General features: G+C 35.9%; 1 protein-coding gene across 1 annotated transcript; it reads left to right on the forward strand.

Moving 5' to 3' along the window:
• The first annotated feature begins 525 nt into the window (after window positions 1–525).
• ankrd2 (ankyrin repeat domain 2 (stretch responsive muscle)) lies at window positions 526–13395 on the forward strand. Its single transcript, XM_073920277.1, has 9 exons — window positions 526–968; window positions 1084–1182; window positions 5600–5746; window positions 5892–5996; window positions 7423–7521; window positions 8232–8330; window positions 8420–8518; window positions 8605–8703; window positions 12216–13395. The coding sequence occupies exons 1-9, from the start codon at window positions 900–902 to the stop codon at window positions 12312–12314; spliced, it is 915 nt and encodes a 304-aa protein (XP_073776378.1). The 5' UTR covers window positions 526–899; the 3' UTR covers window positions 12315–13395.
• Window positions 13396–16195: the final 2800 nt, after the last annotated feature.

Genomic DNA, 16195 nt, shown 5'->3' on the forward strand with positions numbered 1-16195 from the left:
TATGTCACAATAGCAATAGGCCTATATATATTATCGGCAGCAAATTATTATTATTATTATTATTATTATATCTGTTTAAAAATAAATTCAGTTTTCTCTCCACCAATGTTTTTCATTACTCTAAAATAACTGAACTTCTAAATAGCAGAATGGTTTTTTATTTAATTTATATTTTCCAATTGATTCATTTCCCCTTAAACAATACAATAAAAATTGAGCTGGCTTTGCAAAAGATAGGGTATGACTTTCAGCATTTAATAACTGGTCATTTGAAGGACTTGAACAACATGGCTACATGTTGTGAAATCAAATCAAACCAAACCTTCATGAGTATTCGCGCTTGTAACACACAGTATGCCACATGATCACTTGCTGTTACTCAACACTTGTACCACTTTTAATGATAGTTTTATTGAAAATGTCAACTTTGAGCTCACCTTCACAGCTATTTGCTTCTGTTTATTCGATCACAAACTACATTTCACAAATACTCAATCTTAACATTTGTCTGTGTTCAACAAACAGGTTGTTCCTGAATGCCGTTCAGTGATTGGTCGTTGTTTGTTAACAGGCATTCTTTGAAACTAGTTATGAGGTATCACTTGACACTAATGAAAGACTTATAAATAACATAATTGCCAAAACAGGAGGCTAAACGTGCCGTGATTCTTGTAAAAATGGCCTGAACACTGAACATTGAGCTCATGGATAGCAGCGGGCTGCGTTTTTGTGTTGGGTCCAGAAGCTTCTGTCCACAGCTGTCACACTGGGCCTGACTTGGCTTTACATTCCTGCTGTGAGCTATAAGACCTGTTCAGATCTCAGTACAGTAGATCTGCTCTGCTTTTAACAGCACCATTGGTTTTTGAGTCAAGGTATTATTATTATTCTTTGTCATAATGGATGAAAACATCCTGTGGGCGACGGCTGTGGTGGACAGAAGAGCAGCTCTTGATAAACGTGAGGAGGTATGAGATTTAAAATGGATTTACTGATTATTTTGATTATTGTTTGCATGTATTAGATGTTGGACATGCTTGTGTGGAAAAAGTTTGTATGTTCACTTTTGTTGACATTGCATAGAAGCGTCGAGCTCGGGCTCGGAAGTTGGGGATTTTGGTTGTGGATGCGGGAGCCGAAGGAGGGAATGTATCTGTCAATCAAAGTCTTGCAGATATTCAGGTGAGTGGAAAAATGTTTGAGATAATTTTGAGGAAACACTTCTGTTGTCTGTCACTTTTTGTTAACTATAGCAGTCATTACACTACAAGTGTCTAAACAGAGTTTTATTTTCTTTCAATTTTATTCTAAATAATCCTTGTCCACTTTAAAGGAACTTTTGTAGAGTGAAAAGCTTTTTCAGTGTAAGTAGTAGTAACTATTAGTAAACCGTCTGTTCAATATCTGGTACACTGTAAAAGTTCCACACAGGCATGTAGGACAATTAACACTCAAAAAATGACATTTGTTGTTTGTTCAAACTACTTATTTAAAATAAGCTGAAACAACACAATTCTTGATTGTTTTAGGGACAACTTAATTGTTTATGTTCAATTCACTTAAATTTGTAAAAAAAACAAACAAAGTTAGCTTAATTCCTTCAGGTTGTACCAACGCAAATCAATTGTGTGGAACCCAGCATTTTTTACAGTGGTTAACTTATTGGTTTTACCAAATATAAGTGAATCGAACATAAAACAATTAAGTTGTCTCCCCTTCAAAAAAAACTTGTTTCAGTTTATTGTTTATTGACCACTTTATTAGGTACACCTGACTAGTACCAGGTTGGACCTCCTTTTCCTTTCAAAACTGCCTTAATCCTTTGTGGCGTGGATTCAACAAAATACTGGGAATGTTCATCAGAGATTTTGGTCCATCTTGACATGATAGCATCACATCCATGATGCGAATCTCCTGTTCCACCACGTCCCAAAGGTGCTCTATTTTACTGAGGTCTGGTGACTGTGGAGGCCATTTAAGTACAGTGAACTCATTGTGAAGTTCAAGAAATCAGTCTGAGATGATTCGTGCTTTATGACATGATGCGTTATCCGATAGCCATCAGAAGATGGTACACTGTGGTCATAAAAGATCGGACATGGTCAGCAACAAGACTCAGGTAGGCTGTCATGTTGACACGATGCTCAATTGGTATTAATGGGTCTAAAGTGTGCAACGAAAATATCCCCAACACCGTTACATCACTCCCACCAGCCTGAACCGTTGATACATGACAGGATGGATCCATGCTTTTGTGTTGTTGATGCCAAATTCTGACCCTACCATTCACAGCAGCAGAAATCGAAACTCATCAGACCAGGTAACGTTTTTCCAAACTTCTATTGTACAATTTTGGTGAGCCTGTGCAAACTGTAGCCTCAGTTTCCTGTTCTTAGCTGACAAGAGGGTAACCCGGTGTGGTCTTCTGCTGCTGTTTCCATCCGCCTCAAGGTTTGACGTGTTGCGCATTCAGAGATTCTCTTCTGCAGACCCCGGTTGTAACGGGTGGTTATTTGAGTTATTGTTGCCTTGTATGGCCATTGTCCTCTGACCTCTGGCATCATCAAGGCATTAGCACCCACACAACTGCCGCTCACTGGATATTTTCTTTTTTTCTGACCATTCTCTGTAAACCCTAGATATGGTTGTGCGTGAAAATCCCAGTAGATCTACAGTTTCTGGAATACTCAGACCTGCCCTTGTGGTACCAACAACTATGCCACGTTCAAAGTCACTTAAATCACCTTTCTTCCCCATTCTGATGCTCGATTTAAACTGCAGTAGATCGTCTTGACCATGTCTACATGCCTAAATGCGTTGAGTTGCTGCCATGTAATTGGCTGATTAGAAATTTGTGTTAACGAGCAGTTGGATAGGTGTACCTAATAAAGTGGCCGGTGGGTGTTTTTTAGCGTAAAAGTAAGTTAGTGTTTTGAGTAAAACTTTATTTTGATGTTTGCTAAACTGGCATTTTTAACCTTTAACATTGTAAGTAAAGTTTTGGATTGTCAACTGTCCCTTTTAAAAGCATAATATAAATGTTTTCTTTTTTTCATTAAAATATCCAAAAAACACTCCAACGGTTATTTTTTTTTTACATGTAACACAATAGTTTCAAAGAATTTTAAAATCCAGAGAAATAATCCATATTTAATTAGTGATACAGACTGTGTTGACATGGTAGTCACACACCATCAATTTTATAAAAAAAAAACAGGAAAGCCTAGAAAATTTAAGTGGATTGAACATAAAAATTGGATTTTTAAGTAAATCTGAAAAATGGTGTTGTTTCTGCTCATTTTAAATAAGTTGTTTGAACAAACAGCAAACATTTTTTTGTGAGTGTATGCTGTGTGTTTTATCAGAACACAAAGAACACATTGTAACCGAATCATTGAATGTATTTAGTATGATAAAACAGTGCTGCTTCTTCTCCACTTGATCACAATATCTAAAGTGTAACATGCAAAAAAAAAGGACAAGCAAATGTAATTCTTGAAGCATAACAGATCATTGCATCTTTGCAATTTATCTTTGCGTTTATAATTCTAGAGCTTCTGCTAGCATTGAATGAAATGAGCTCTTTCTGTGTCTGGGAGGAATATTGCATGAATTTGGCTTAAAACTCACAGCTCAACGTAGAAAATTAAGAGGTCAACCTTGTAAAACACTGGACTGTACTACAGACAAAGCCAGACAATTAGCTCTAAAAGTAATCTTAAACGTTTATTTCAACGAAAAATGAAAATTCTGTTCATCTTTAATACACAAATTAAGATATTTTAGATGAATCCTGAGAGCTGTCTGACCCTTCATAGACAGCAAATGTTTCGAGATGTTCAAAGTCCAGAAAAAGAACCAGAAACATTGTCAAAACATGCCACTTGATTTCAGTGTACTGTAATCAAACAGTACGAAGCTTTAAGCTTTGTGGGGCAAAACAAAATTGTAAATATGACTTTATTTGCCTACATCTTTCTGGCATCAAGTCATGTGCAGGTTTATTGTGAGCACTATGATGTATTGCCATTAGAGTTAGCAGCGATAACACAAGCAACATATTGCTGTAGTAAACGCACAATTGCATCTGATGTGGAAAACACTGGCAATCAAAGTTGATTTTTGGCAAACAAAAGTGTTCTTGGAGCTTCATCTGCTGAACCACGTAGAGTTGAACCACTAAAGTAAGATGGACAATATTTTTGGTTCCTTTTCTAAACTTTGACCATCTACAGCAGATGACAAAGTAGGGCCCGTGAGCCAAAGTTAGCCCTTGGTAACCTTTGATTTGGCCCATCACATCATCTGAAAAGAGAGGGAGAATGATAGGAAGGTGGTTGGGGCGATTACCTTTAACAGATTGTCATTTCAAATTTAACGTAACCTTTTTATTCTTTGTTTTCTTGCTGAGCCACAAAAAAGCCAACTGAAATGAAATGATTCAACTAAATGTTGTAAATGAATCAGATTTCTGAAATGTAAATACTGTCACTTGATAGATAGAGGACAATGCATAAGACATCTGCAAGCAAATCAAGGTAAAGTAGGAGCAGCTTGACTCAGCATTGAACTCCATTGTGTTATGTATGGGATTGTTTGTTTTTACTGTAATAAGTTCATAATAAAATCTTTAAAATGATACTGCATTAGATAATAGGATGAAGAGTAACTGTTCTAGTTATTGTTAAATATTACAGAGTAAATTAGGAAATCACCCATGGCAAATTTAATATACCGTATATTTAATATTTTAGTATATATTTGGCCCATGCACAACCCTCAATCAAGTTTGTGTTTTGGCCCTTTATAGGAAAAAGTTTGGTCACCCCTGATCTAACAACTGTTTTGGTAAATGGAGGATGAGGGAGTTCTCAGATTTCATCTGAATGACATGAGGATGAATGACATGAGGATGAGTAATTAATAACAGAGATTAAATTTTTTGGTTAATAGTCATGTGATTTTTCTTCTTTTAGTCTTTCTGTTGCTCAATGAGTAGAGCGTAGGACTACCAAAAAAATTATTTGCTTTGATTCAAGGGATTGTGTAAATTCAACAGAATATATCGCTTGAAATATTTATTGCTTTGGACAAAAGCATCTGCCAAAAGCACACATTTATTCGTTCTTTAATTTTTCGTCGGCCCCACCACAGCGGTAGGAATTGCCAACTATTCTGGCATTTTTTAGCGGATGCCCTTCTGGTCTCAACCCAGTACTGGGAAACACCCATACATGGCCAGTTTAAATCACAGAGTGCATTTAGCGCACGTCTTTGGACATTGGGGGAAACCGGAGCACCCGGAGGAAACCCACGCAAACATGGGGAGAACATGCAAACTCCACACAGAAATGCCAACTGACCCAGCCGAGGCTCGAACCAGCAAAACTTCTTGCTGGTTCACTTGAACACTAACACTAGATGTTAATGTAAAGTTGCAGTACAACACTTTTATTTATTGTTATTTGGAGAAAATTATCTAGATTGCATAATAACAAGCACAGTATGTGAGCATGATTTCTACTTAAATGATAAGCTGTGTATTGTTGTAAAAATACTCCATGTATACAGCAAAGAGATGTTTTGATTGTGCACACAGGATGAAGAACGAGTGAGGAAGATCTCCTCTGATCTGAGGCGTGAGATTGTTGATCTAGGAGGCGCAGAGAACATTATTGAGCTGTGCACACAGAAGAAGAAGATCAAGAACAAGACAACACTTTCCAAAGACATAACGAATGTTTCTGTAAGAACGAAACATCTGTAGTTCAATTATTACTGTGACATTCAAAACTGGATATATTGTAAATATTACAGATTATTACTAAACTGAACTAGACTGAATACTTGCTTTTTAAACCTTCTAAATTAACCTCTGTGGTGTTTGTCAGGGAGCTGTGGAGCCAGAGGAGTTTTTAAAAGCAGCAGCTCAGGGAAAGATGGAAGTAGTGGAAAGGTTTCTGGACGATGGGGGAGATCCAAACACCTGTGATGAGGTGCATCATGTCAGAAATTATACATGGAAAAATATTTCTGCTAAATTATTGCAAACAATTTATATGGGCTGAATTTAAACAAATGAATTAAATTTAGTAATGTTCAACGTAATTTGCTTGTTTAAATTCAGCCCAAATTTATTGTTTACCACCATTTAGCTTAAAAAAATGTGTAAATCCAAAGAATCATCTTTGAATGTTTTGTTTTAGTGTAGTACATGTTCTGTCCATTGGTGTTTTATTTACCTGTATTCAGGGCCTGCCCGTGGCATAAGCAGTATAGGCCAATGCTAAGGGTGCTGTACATCCAGGGGGGCGCCAGAAATGAGCGCGGTTAAGTTGGTTTTGTTTTCGGTATTCCTGACACATTCAGTGATAGACGGCAATAACTCAAAAACCTTTTACCCTAAAAAGATCTAAAGTGTATTTCCTACAAAAGGCAAAGCTATGTTTCACAGCTGTCTTTTTCTCTTTTTTTCCGCTCAACATTATGACCACTGCTCCATTTAAGCCCTCGCCAATATGCGTTCACCCGGGATCGGAGCGGAGCGGAGGTCTTAGTAAGGGACCGTCAGAAAAGTTTTTTTTTTTTTCGTTTTTTTTTTTGGCTGCGTCCTGCGTGTTTTATTTTCAACACAACTAATTTTCTCTTAAATGAGCACAAACAGTTACTAAAGTAGTCGAATGCTTCGTTATAGATCTGTGCATTCATACATTAACACCTCTGTTATTAAACAAAACACAGTGAGAGATTCATTTGCTGCTCTTCACTAAATAACTATAGTGACTTTAATCAATATGCAAATACAATTAAAAGTGAAGTAGATTTTATAGCTTTATTTAATTTCTGTATAGGCCATCAATTTTAATAGGCTAAACCTTTTATTTTATTGTCAATATTTTCTAATGTTTGCTATGTATTCTATAATATAAAGCTATTTGTTGTCCCATATTTTTTACATCCAACGTTGGACAGATTGCTAATCAATAAATAGCTAAAGTGCTATCAGTTAGTTTTGACGTCAGCTAATGTTAAAGAAGGGCATAGATGTTATGGAAAATAGTAATAGTAATAGTAATGTAACTACCCCATCATTCCTTCCTCAAACAAATGCATAAATATTAAATCTATTCAGCATTAATGTTAATTGCATTGGCATATTTATCTGACGTTTTCCCAGCTTGTAGTAGTCGATCAAAAAGCTATTTAGTTTCTTATGACTATACAGTGGAATTTACTGCGATGTGACAGGGCGCCACCTGAAATCTTGCCTAGGGTTCTAAATTGCTTAGGGCCGGGCCTGCCTGTATTTATTTAAGTTGATGTAATAGTTTAAAACTAAATGAAAATAGTTGGCCAGAGTAACTTTGACCTGGTGATGAATTTTTCGAACATTTCTGTTTTGTTTTTGTTTTGTTGCTTTAGTTCAGGAAAACAGCACTGCATCGAGCTGCTTTGCAAAATCATACTAAAATAGTGGAAAAATTACTGGACAAAGGAGCTGACATCAATTTTAAAGACAGGGTGAGATCATGACAAATGTTTATAAAGTGAATTAATTTCCGTAACTGTTTTTTTGCACTTTTGCAATATGCACTGCTTGTAATGTGCTTCTTTGTTTTTTGCTTTTCCGTTTCACTAGATAGATGGATGGATTTCACTGGATAGATGTTATGGATTTTATTCATATTTTAGTTCATAGTTTTAATTGTTATATTTATTGATTATTAATTTTAAAGGGATGGTTCACCCAAAAATGAAAATTCACTCACTGTTTACTCTCCCTCAAGTGGTTCCACATTTTTTTTTACTAAACTTAAAAGAAGACATTAAAGAAGATACATATATGTTCAAGAAAGCTGACACCAGTAACCATTGAATTCCATAGTAGGAAAAACAAATGATGTACTATGGAAGTCAATGGTTACCAGTTTCCAGCTTTCTTCAGAATTCCTTTTTTGTGTTTGACAGAAAAAACTAAACTCCAACAGAAGGGTGAAAAATAACTATCCTTTAACTATTTCAGTAATTTTGTCATTTTATTATTTTTGTATGAATTTATCTTGTATGATATATTTGAATTATTTATGTTTATTTTGTATTATTTTATTTTATTTAGTATTATTTCAGTATATTTATTAAACTGTAATAATATTTTGCGTTAATTAATTTAAGTAAAACATGTTTGGTTGGGTTTGTTTATCAACTATGCTCCTGTTTTGTCATTGGTTTAGCTGGGCTGCAGGGCTGTGCATTGGGCTTGCAGAGGTGGAAGTCTCTCAGCATTAACAGTTCTTCAGGACAGAGGAGCAGACATCAACGTCAGAGACAAAGTAATGATGCTTTTATGTGAAACACTGCATTATATGTAAGAAGAAACATGTTTATTAACAGATAATATCCCTTTTTCTCTGCCACTCAGCTGCTCAGCTCACCTTTACATGTGGCCACAAGAACGGGTCACAGCGATGTGGTGCAACATCTTTTAGACAGCGGAATCAATATTAATGCCAAGGATTGGGTAACTGATGTATAGTTCAAGAGTAAAACAAACATGCAGATTATAATTCAGCTTAATCATTTGAAAAAAACAATTGTCTGTTAAAGGAAGGAGACACGGTTCTACATGACGCTGTCAGATTTAATCGATATAAAATTGTCAAACAGCTCATCCTGGCAGGAGCCGATATGCAGATCAAGAATGCTGTAAGTACTGCAGAACATATCAGTTAAGATGCAAGTAATGTTAATTACTACATAATTATCTAGCAGATTATGAGATGTAACAATGTTAGTTATCATCACATCATATCCAGTCTTTTATTCATGGGGGTAAATTACAGTTAACATTGGGGGTGTGTCCAGAAGTGTCCATATTAATAAGACACTTAAAGAGCCCCTATTATGCCTTAAAAAGGGTCATATTTTTGGTTTTGTGGGTCTCCAACAACAGGCTGATATGCATGCAAGGTGAAAAAACATTTTCATTGTCTTTTAATATGCATTTATTTCTACCTAATTAATTTAATTATCCCAACAACTCTCATATGATTCGTTCAGCGATTCATAGTGCCCAAACACCTCCATAGTGCGATGCTATTCTGGGCTGATTGGTCTGATGACCCAGTCTATTGTGATTGGTCGACTGCATTCAGCGTGAGACCGAGAGAAAGGCCCACAATGGCTTATTAACAGTTTTGAGGTAGTCAGAGTGTGTGTGTGAGTTCAATGCAGGAGTGCATTAAAGCAATGCAGTTTAACACCAGTTAGACAGTTTTAGACGTGATATGAGAATAAAAAGAGTTAACCAGATACAGTACAAGCGGTTACAAGTAACAAAACACAATTAAATACATCATTTGCAAGCTAGAGAAAACAAGGAGGCAACCATTTTAATCACACTTACACTTGTGAAATGGAGGAAGAAACTGAAGAAATCCTCGGATAAGGGGGGGCATGTCCTTCTGTCCCCTTCCCCCACCCCCCGAGATTTATGTAGCACAGGCATATTTTTGGCAATAACCAAAAAATACATTGCATGAGTAAAAATTATAGATTTTTTTTAAAATCATTAAATAATTTGAATAAGTTTTCCCCCCACAAGTCCAAGGACATGTGGTACTGGTGAATTGGGTAAGCTAAATTATCTGTAGTGTATGTGTGTGAATGAGTGTGAATGGATGTTTCCCAATAATGGGTTGCGCCTGGAAGGGCATCCGCTGTGTAAAACATATGCTGGATAAGTTGGAAGTTAATTCCACTGTGGTAACCCCAGATTAATAAACAGACTAAGCTGAAAGAAAATGAATGAATGAATTTGAAAAAAGTAATGATCATGTTCCATGAAGATGAGAGCTGTAAATATATCAAAACTCAATTTTTACTCAGACAACTTTGAAAGCCATTTAAAAAAAAAATTTAACTCTCAGGTTCAGTATTTTGAAATAGTTCTTGTTTTATCTACACAAACCAAGCATCAATAAAAAGCTTATTTATTTTTAGCTTATATTAACTTTCAGATGATGTATACACAGTGTTGGGGAAGTTTCTTTTGAATGTAATCCATTACAATATTGAGGCACTCCCCAAAAAAGTAACTAGTTGCATTACTTTTTATAGTAAGTAAAGTGTTAACGTTACTTTTAAGTTACTTTTACGTTACCTGGATGAGGCTTGATCTCTTTCAGAAGTTCCAGGGGCCTCTTTTTTTTTGTTTTTTTTATGTATTAGATGAACTTTGCAATTAACACTGTATAAGCACTGTATAAACTACGGTTTCCTTCACCTAAAAAAGACACAAAAATTCATAATTTAGGATGATGGTATCTTATAATAACGTCTTGAACCCAGAGCCATACATGCCGTATATACAGATTAATTAAAGTTAGCAATGTGTTTTGCTACTTTCGTACTTTTGGCTTATTCGTTTGGTAAAATCACTGTCAATTGAGACAATCCCCTTTCCTTTTCTTTGATGCGTTCAAGATAATGAGAACATTTCCATTGTCGAGATGTAAGCCAAAGCCATCTTCATTTCTGTCACGGAGCAAATTCTCTCATTAAATGCTTGATTCAACATGACACGTTGAGCTCGTTGCCATTTTGCAATTTGTCTTGTTTCTCATCACATTTGTTTACATGTTTCATGTAGACTGTTTTTTTTTTTTTTTGGTCCCGCTTTATATTACGTGTCCCTAACTACTATGTACTTACATCAAAAAATAAATACAATGTACTTACTGTGTTTATAATGTATTTAAGAACACTTGTGTTGCTTTTGAGTTGGGATAGAGGTTGGGTTATGAACAGGTTTGGTGGTATGGGTAGGTTTAAGGGTGGGTTAAGGTGTAAGGGATGGTCAACAGTGTATTTACTAATGTTATTACAAAAGTTAATTACAGATGTAATTACATACAGGTATTTAATCAAGCATAAGTACACAGTAAATACATGTATTTAATACAATAAGTACATTGTAACAAACTATTAATTCCTTTGTAAGTATATATTAGTTAAGGCCACTTAATATAAAGTGGGACCTTTTTTTTCTTTTTCTGAAAGTCACTTAAAGGAATAGTACACCCAAAAATGAAAGCCCCCTGTTAATCTACTCACCCACAGGTCATCCAAGATATAGGTGACTATTTTGTTTTTCTTCAGTAGAATATTAAAGAAGCTTTTGAGTCTTTTGAGATTAAAAATAAGCACATACAAACGGGTCCAAGTCAATAGTGATGGCTCCTAAAGACACGCTGCGATCTCGTGAAGTAAAATGATCAGTCTGTGTAAGAAATTTGCGAATGTAGTCCGATTAGTCCTGTCACTTTAATGATAAACGCAATTTTTAGCTATCCCTTTAAGTTAAATGCAATCACCAAGCTATACATGTTAACCTGAACAAACATGTCAAGAAATCAAAAGCTTAGACTACAAAATGAGCACTTAAAACTGGATGCTCTGTTTTTTTTATTACTTAATATAAAAGATAAGATACATTATCTAATGTTGCTCTCATAATGGCTATGAAAAATGATATTCAGGCTCAAACTATTTTAATATTATGCAAAACACATCAGCGTATTGTTCATCTTACATGTTTAAGTCTTGGAAATTTAGTTTGTTAATCAGGGAAAGTCAGGAAATTTGACATTTGGATGAAAATGCACCACTGGCAGTGCACTTTCCTACCTTCACCTTCTCCTGAAGGTCCACGTCCCCTCCAGGACCCTCCAATCAGGGTGGGAGCACCCCCTTGTGGTGCCATTGCAGAGAGGCTATAAGTCACTTTCTAAAACCATGTTCCACACTGGTGTAATGATCTTCCTATTCCCACATGGACTGTGGACTCACTGGTATCATTCAAACGGCAACTAAAATCCCATCTCTTCTGAGAACACCTGAACTGTGGTGAATAAAACTAAGACCACCTATAGAAGGTGGTCTCCCCCATATAAAAAAGCTTACTCTAGCACTAAATTCTCTGAGAACAAACAAGTTACTTTATATAGCTCGCACTTCTTGTGTGTATTATCTCGTCTTGTTGAATCCCTGAATGCCTCCTCAATTTTAAGTTGCTTTGGACAAAAGTGTCTGCTAATTGACTAAATGTCAATGTTAAAGTGGGAACCCTGTGTAGTATCCCAGTTTAAAATATGAGATACTTAAGATTGCTCTTTGTAATCCACATACTGTATAAACTCTTCATGCATGTGTTTCAGGAGGGCATTACAGCCACTGAACAAGTGAAGCAGTGGCAGTTTGACACTAAAGAGACACTGGAGAAGCTGGAGCAGATGAAGGAGGTTGGTCTGGCCTGACAAACACTTGGGGATGCACTGGATTTATCAGAGTTTCAGTGAGCAGGTGCACTGACAAAGAACAACACCAGCTCTGTCTGAGTAACTGTTTACTTTCTGGCTCCATTAGTGTTGAACAGGTCTCATCAGTATACAAATAGAACCAGGATGCAAATGATTGTTATATACAGTTGAAGTCAAAATGAATAGCCCGTCTGTGCAATTTTGTGCTGTTTAACATCCCCCCCCCCAAATTTCTAATAACTTATTTCTTTTGATGACTGTACATAATATTTTACTAGTTATTTTGCAAGATTGTTGTTCTCAGCTTGATTTGCAAAGGCTTAACTAGGTTCATTAGGTTATAAGACTTAAAGGTGCTGTATGTAAGTTTTTGACTCTACTAAAGCATAAAGGTACCATAATATGTTTGCAGATATTTCAGAAACATGCTAAGTGGGCATTCTTGTTTATCTGAAAAACAATGCTATAGTCAGTTATTTTGCTTTGAACATGTCTGTTATGTGATTCTTTTAACCCACCCACTGCCACTTTAGCCAATTTTATTTCAGCACCCAGGGTTGCCTTTTTGGAAAACCACATATTTCATTCATTAGTTCAGAATGGCTCTCAAAGTCCCTGACCAAAATGTGACCCCTGGTGGATAGGAGCAGACTCTGAAATGAGATGCAGATTCAGAGTTCCACATGAGGTTATTAATTAGCAAATAATATAAATATTGTGAACGTGAACATTAGGTGAGCAGGTTACATTGTAACCACATGTCCTAACAACACGCTACATGACAAGGTTTGCAGTGATAATCAGTTGGGCTGTTTGCACCAGACGAAACATGACAGAAATGTAAATCGAATTAATACATATTAAACCTCTTTAACATTATCAAACGTAGATGCTGAATCACTGATATGTGTTGGTTTTCATTATTTCACAGTTCTAAAGTCTGCTTTATTTTTTAAGATCTGAGGTGAACTATCTACTGCTGCTTTCAGTAGTAAGGCAATAAAAGTCATGTAAAATGGCATTCAAACTCACATTGTTAAGCATGTAACACTGAATAAAGCACATGAGGTGTACCTGAGGTGATCATTGTTATCAAGTTTTTTTGTTGTTTAGCTGCAAAAAATAGAAACCATTTCTAAAATATGAAACCCAGGTGTTGGTTAGGACAAAAACTCTTTTTATTATGAAAATATTCCATCTATTGCGTGCCGATGCTTTTTATTTAGAACATGATTTGAAGAGCTCCTATTTTGCATTATAAAGGGTCATATTTTGCTTGTGGGGGTCTCCAACAACAGGCTGATATACATGCAAGGCCAAAAAACACTTTCATTGTCTTATAATATGCATTTATTTTTGCCTAATTATCCCAGCAACTCCCATTTGATTGGTTCACCAATTCATTTGTTCTCGAATCCCTCCTTATCGTGATGCTAATCTGCGCTGATTGGTCCAATTACCCAGTCTATTTTGATTGGTCAGCGTAAGACATGAAGAGAAAGAGGACGTGAGAGAAATGCCCACCATGGCTTATCAACATTGTTGAAGTAGTCAGAGTGCAGAGTGTATGTGTGAGCCCAATGCAGAAGTGCATTAAACCAATGCAGTTTAACACCAGCATATTGCTCTATTCTTAACCATAAGTTAAAACAGTAACACACATTCAGTATCAATCCACACAGTGGCAAAGGCTGAACTCATTTGAAACCTGACCATCACGTGTAGAAACAGTTGATGGTGGACATAGCTACGACAAACGGCTGGATCGTGAGCTTTCCAATGCATTTAAATCTGTAAACAAAGTGGCAGTACAAGCCGCGTCGAGTGGTTACAAGTGACAAAACACAAATAAATACATCATTTGAAAGCTAAAGAAAACAAGGAGGCAACCATTTCAATCACACTTACTTACACTTGTGAAATGGAGGAAGAAACTGATCCATGAAATGTGTACTGTGAAGTTCCTGTCAAGCTCTGACAAAGTCCCATGCATGAAAAGTCTTTTCTGATCCTTCCTTTAACAAAGAGCTGACGAATATCCTGTTGTAAGTTTGTAGATTGCTGAAGCACTTGTCAGAAAAATAATGGGAACACAGCACAAGGCTGGGGCTATGATGTTGAGGTATTTTTGCAAAAATAAACTTCAACCTCTGACACTTCACAGCCTCATCTTTGGGTAGGGAAAATAACACTAACTTTTCCTCACACTTCAGAGCTCAGTGTCTCAATCTAGCAAACTGCGCTTACATGTGTTTTCATCTAATAATACAATACCTACTTCAACCACTTGGGGTCAAACTTACATATTGCACCTTTAGTTTAAGACTTACTTTAGAAAAGATGTTATAGAATACTGTGATCATTTCCTTGCTCTGTTAAACAACACTTGGGAAATAAAAGAAAAGAAAAAAATAATAAAAATGTCACAGGGGCGGCTAATAATTTAGCTTTCAACTCAAATGTAAATATACTGTAGATATGATTTGTTTTAGTTCAGATGATCTAATAATTTACAGTATTATAAATATTTCAACTGGTGAATAATTCAGTATGCTTATTATTATTGTATATTAATGTTGCATGTATAATTATACACTACTTAAGTGTAACCTAAGAACATGTGGTTAGTGCATTATATCCTAATAGTTCCATCTTAAGGTCCTTGGCACTAAGAGAATATTGGCTCTTAAAAATAAAAGTATTATCATATATTAGCATTTTTATGTACTTTCTTATATTTCCAAAATTATCTTTATGTTAATAAAAAAGGGGGTTCACAATTTCTTTTAGGGTTTTTTCTAATCTTTTTTCTAATATTATAATGTTATTAAACTTAAGGAACTCCTAAATTGCTGCTTAATAATAATTATTAAGGTGCCGTAGTAGCTAGCTTTAGATGTTAGGTAGGATTAGGGATGTAGAATCAGAACATGCACTTTGAAAGTACTAATAAACAGCCAATATTTTAATAACAGGCCAGTAATAAGCTACTACTTAACAGTGAGAATTGGTACTTAAACTAAAACCATTTTACCAAAAATAGTTCTTTTAAGTAATGTTTACTAATAGGTTATTCGAGGAACCCAAATTGCTCTGTTCTGTACAAGCCTTTAGTAAGAACTGTTAAATATTTGATTCTCGCATATGCAGTGCATGTTGTTCATCGCATAATTTTGATATGAATCATGTTTAATGTTATAGTTGTGTCAGTGGTTTGCTGTGCCAGTACAGACTCACTGCAGCGCATAGTTTCCTGATGCATCAGATGAAAACTGATATGCACAAGTGCGACACATACATAATCTGTGCTAATTATATAATGACTACCCAACAAAAAGAGACCCAAAGCAAACATTAGCCTCAATGTACATTGTGATTGTGAATGAACAATCCAGCCCTTTTATCTTTGTAGTGTGTGTTTTTCTGCTGTATTAGATGTAACCCTGATCTTTTGGCCTGGTGTCATGAAGGGTTGCCCTGATAAAAACATCAGTTGTTCTCTGATTAGAAAGCTATAGTCACACACTGCAGTGGTTTCACTGAGCAGCTGGAGAACTGGACAAGCGCCCTGCCAATACTTGTGATAATATAACAGGATACATACACTCAGCGGCCACTTTATTAGGTACACCTTACTAGTACTGGGTTGGACTTTTTGCCTTCAGAACTGCCTTATTCTTCGTGGCATAGATTCAGTGAGGTACTGGAAATATTCCTCAGAGATTTTGGTCCATATTGACATGATAGCATCCCACAGTTTCTGCGGATTTGTTGGCTGCACATACATGTAAATCTCCCATTCCACCACACCCCAAAGGTGCTCTATTGGATTGAGAACTGGTGACTGTGGAGGCCATTTGAGTACAGTGAACTCATTG

Source organism: Danio rerio, chromosome 13 (genome assembly GCF_049306965.1).
Source record: "Danio rerio strain Tuebingen ecotype United States chromosome 13, GRCz12tu, whole genome shotgun sequence".
Lineage (NCBI taxonomy): Eukaryota > Metazoa > Chordata > Actinopteri > Cypriniformes > Danionidae > Danio > Danio rerio.